Source organism: Solanum tuberosum, unplaced genomic scaffold (genome assembly GCF_000226075.1).
Source record: "Solanum tuberosum cultivar DM 1-3 516 R44 unplaced genomic scaffold, SolTub_3.0 scf00552, whole genome shotgun sequence".
Lineage (NCBI taxonomy): Eukaryota > Viridiplantae > Streptophyta > Magnoliopsida > Solanales > Solanaceae > Solanum > Solanum tuberosum.
In genome coordinates, this window is record NW_006239481.1 from 185,019 (window position 1) to 189,223 (window position 4,205).

At 35.3% G+C, this 4,205-nt stretch overlaps 1 protein-coding gene across 1 annotated transcript in view; it reads left to right on the top strand.

Annotated features, from left to right (window-relative positions):
* The first annotated feature begins 496 nt into the window (after nt 1–496).
* Nucleotides 497–4,205, top strand: part of LOC102592102 (tobamovirus multiplication protein 1) — a 19,303-nt gene continuing 15,594 nt past the window's right edge. Inside the window, exon 1 of the mRNA XM_006365505.2 lies at nt 497–1,044. Coding sequence (XP_006365567.1) covers nt 940–1,044 — 105 coding nt within the window. The 5' untranslated portion in view covers nt 497–939. The remainder of the gene's footprint in view (nt 1,045–4,205) is intronic.

Here is a 4,205-nt window from a genome sequence, read left to right on the forward strand (position 1 = left end):
GGCAACCATCTCCATCTCAAATAGATGGTTAGAAAAGGGACTCACAGGTTGAACTACTTCTCTAGAAGTGTTTATTAAGGAAAAAACAGAGGAAGTATCGTTTACCTTCTTCTTTTGGATGAGTGTAAGAACAGCAGAATTGTTAATGTGGGCAGCAAGATTTCCCCAAAAGACACATACAGAACGAAATCTGCAAATTCTCCTAATCGGAAGCCTGCAGAAGATTTGCCTTATTATATCATAAGGCACTGCCATGTTGATTTCTTTGAAAGAAGGTGGAAGGTTGAAATGTTGATTTCTTGAAAGAAGGTTGAAAGTGAGTTCTTGAAGCAGAATTATTGAAAGGTAAGAGACGAAGTTTTATGAATAATTGAAAGGGGATTTAAAGATACAAGATATTTATAAGGATTTGGGCTTTCAGCTAAATAAAATAAAAATAAATAAATAAATAAAATAATTTTATTTTAAAATATAAAAATTAAGGTGCTAAGTAAATTTACGAGTTATATTTTTGTTTGAAAGAATTATTGAAAGCCACCGCGTGACATCAAGACGAGGAAGGGACTCGTACTTGTCCCAAAAGGGCCAACTCAACTCTTGTCTACGGAGGGAGAGAGAGAGAAAAAGGGTATAAAGGGAGTGTTTGAGGTAAGAATCCAGGGGTGGATCTGCAGCAAATTCAAAGAAAAAGATACCATCGAGGCTGCGGAAAGAGAAAAAAGTAGGGGAATTAGGAATATCGTTTTCGATACCATTTCATTTTTTATTTTTTTTAGTTCATCAAGACTTATTGTATGTGTTTGGGTACATAAATATATATAAGCTTATCATCATATTGTGTGTCCACATTTTTTTCTCTGTATTAGAGGAAAAAGGGGTTGAGAGAGTTGGAGGCGGTGGATGGTTTTGTAAAAGATAAAGAAAAGGAGTGAGAAGAACATGATTGAGTTGAGAGAAGGGACTTGTTATCCTAAGGCTTTAATGGGAGTGAATGTGGGTCTTGCTTCTGTCGATGCCCTTATTGCAGTTCTTGCTTTTGCTCAGGTACTCTTCTTTCTTTCCACCCTTGTTCTTGATTGTTCCAGTGGGTGTTATATATGTGGGGTTTCTGCTAAAAATTCTGTCTTGATTCTTGCAATTGTTGTGTTGGGTGTTTGTTTCTTGTTCCCAATTTGGGATTTTGGGAATGCATTCCAATTGGGATTTTTGAAGGGTTTTAATGGATTCTGAATGATGGATGGACATTGGAAAGGTGCTGTTTCGGCTAGGTTTGTGCTATTGATTGAAAAATTGAGTCCTTTTGCTAAATTTTCTTTGTGTGGCTCATTACTTTCTGGTTTCTCTGTTGTCAATTCCGTTAATATGCTTGAATTCGAAGGAATGGAAGTTCAATTGCCTCAATGGGGTTAAGTTTTTTACTTTCTAAGTTATCATGGGTTTCTACAGACGCATTTTCTTGAGACAGTTTTCTGCCATTGTCATGCATCGTTTAGTATAATAAGTAGTATATATCTTTGAAGAGTTCTGCTGAATTGACTAATTTGAAATTGCAAAGATTTGGTGTCAAAGAGACCAAATGTAATCTTGTTCCGAATTTAGATTTTCTGAAGCAGAAAGCTTATTTTTTCATGGGGACTTACTTGGCCATAGACCACTTGCATAGCGATTTTTACTATAATTTCTCTTCGTCTTCGCTGGGATGAGTAGGATTGCAGCTTTTTGTGGACCAAATTGTGATAAGTTTTGTCATATAGTGCTTGCAGCACATCTAGGGAGTTGTCGAGAAGTGATTCTCACTGTTTGGAGCGACTTTACCAGTATTATGGCATTTATGGCCAATATGATTCCCCATGTAGATTGCATTAACTGTATGATTGTTTTCTCCACATTCAATAGATTTTACTGTATTTGGTGAAAATGGTTGGTGCTATTGCTACAATACCATCTAAGATACTAGCTAAATTTAGAACTTCTGAATCTCTGGTATTCATATACCCGCTCTGCATTTGTTTAGGTGAACATGATTTTTGATGTCTGTGAGAATGGGCTAAAATTGAGATTGTTCTTGAAGCAGACCACTGGGATTCAACCATGTGTTGTTTTTCTGTTAATGCTTATCAAATACCATAGTAGTCCCATGCTTGCATTACATTTGATTTAAAATGGAACAAAACAATTGTATCTGAAATTATATTATTAAATCGAAGAATCAAGGAGATTGTGGATACTAATTCCATTCATGACAAAGAGATCTTATATCTCAAATTTGGATAAGAGATATGTGTAAAACTCTTCTTTCTCATTTGAGAGTGCAAGATATCATTACAAAGAATAGTTTGAAAGCTTTTCGGAAAGTAGCCGACTTTTAAGAGCTAATGGCTCTTGTTTAAGGAAGGAGTGTACCTTGCTTTTCCTTTTGAGATATCCGGTACTCTTACAGAATTTGGTGATCCTTTTGTTTTCTCTCTCCAATTACAGTTAAAGCAAAAACTTGGTACCTTTGGATAACATTTAATTGCAAGCTAAAATGGTATAAGCATAACTCAGGGAATGGATTTTTTTCCCGATCCATGTTGTTGCCAATGAATTGCAAACTGAATCTCCAAATATCCTCCTTACCCCTCTTCCTTTAGGCATGACCTCTTTGAAAGTTAACTGACATACCCCACTTCATATCCCAAGATCATGGTGGATGATGGTTAACTGCAGTGAGGAAGCATTCCCTTTTTCTAATTATTTTTAAAAAAGTTTACTTCTTAAGAAGAAAAAGACATTGCAGACCTGTATCAAAATATTTCATCACTGCTTGGTGTGGCTTTCTTCTGTGACTTAGGTTGCAACTTTCTCCAGCTACTTCTTCTTCTTCTTCTTATTATTATTATTATTATTATTATCATGCTGCTATATTCTTCTTTGCTGCTGCGTTTTTTTTTCTCTTCTCTTGTTTCAGTCTTCTTCAGCTTTTATATTCTTTATTTGTTTCTCTTTTTTTTTCCCTTCAGTTTGTTAATTTATTTATTTGTCTTCTTCTCTCTTTTTTCTTTCATGTGCTGCGTATTCTTCTTCTGTGTAATTTTAATTATTCTATTTCTATTTTCTTCTCATCTTCGTTTTATTCTCTTCTTTTTCAGTAGCTTTTTTTGAATTACAGTTGTTTTTTAATTTTTTGTTCTCTTAACAGCAATTTCAAAAGGCATCATCTGAGCAAAATAGAGAGCCATCAATTTTTTAAATGGCATCATCCATTTATGTTTTGTTTTTTATTTTGCTTGTCCTATCAAGGATTTTTGGCTATCAACTTTCTAGTTTTTAAATTGAAAGATTTGGTTTTATATATTATTTCTGTTGATTTCTTTTTTTATTTAGTTATTTTACTCATGCGTGCTAGGTTTATTTTATATTTGAAATTGTGCTTCACTTAAATGAAGAGAGCACTTGGCTTCTCGCTTCTAGTGAAGCGAGCCTAGTTGCTTTTTTGCGCTTCATGCTCTCAAAAACACTGCTTCCCAGCAAACTACTCTATAATTAGTCCAAGGGGAGGGCTAGATTGGTTTTCTTCTACAAGTATAAGTGTTTGTCTTCTCCTCATGTATCTTGATTGGTTCAAGATGGAAATCCTTAAGAGTCCCTTGATTATTTGTCCCACTTGAGTAAAAAATTGTTTCTTCGGCTTGGTAACTCTTAAAGGAGGTGTTTGACACATGAAAATTTTATTAGAAGGGGCTTCTCCCTCAGCAGAAGATGTTACCTATGCCTTGTTTTTGCATTGCCCCGTTGCATCTGATATATGGAGTATATTCCTGTCCATTTGTCATTCAATGAGTTATGCCTCATAGCATAAAAGCACATACATAAGTGGGGACAATAGAATGTAAGGAAACAATTAAAAAGCTTTGACAGACTGTTCCAGCTTCTATTTTATTTTTTGGTGCCTATGGCTGGAAAGAAATAGCAGAATATGCTTTTCAAGGAAACTCTTCTCCTATTCATGCTTTGAAGTATAGATGTCTTAGAAACATTTTTTTCTGGAGTAACCATCATATTCTAAATAATTTTGATCAGCTTTTAGACTTTGTTAGCTCCTTAGGCGGCATATAGGAAGACCACTGTTTAATTTAGGTGCTTGCTTAATATGACTAGTTGCTAAGATTGAGAACCAGAGAGGCCGTGGGGAGGGGGGGGGGGGTTGGGGGGGGGGGGGGGTT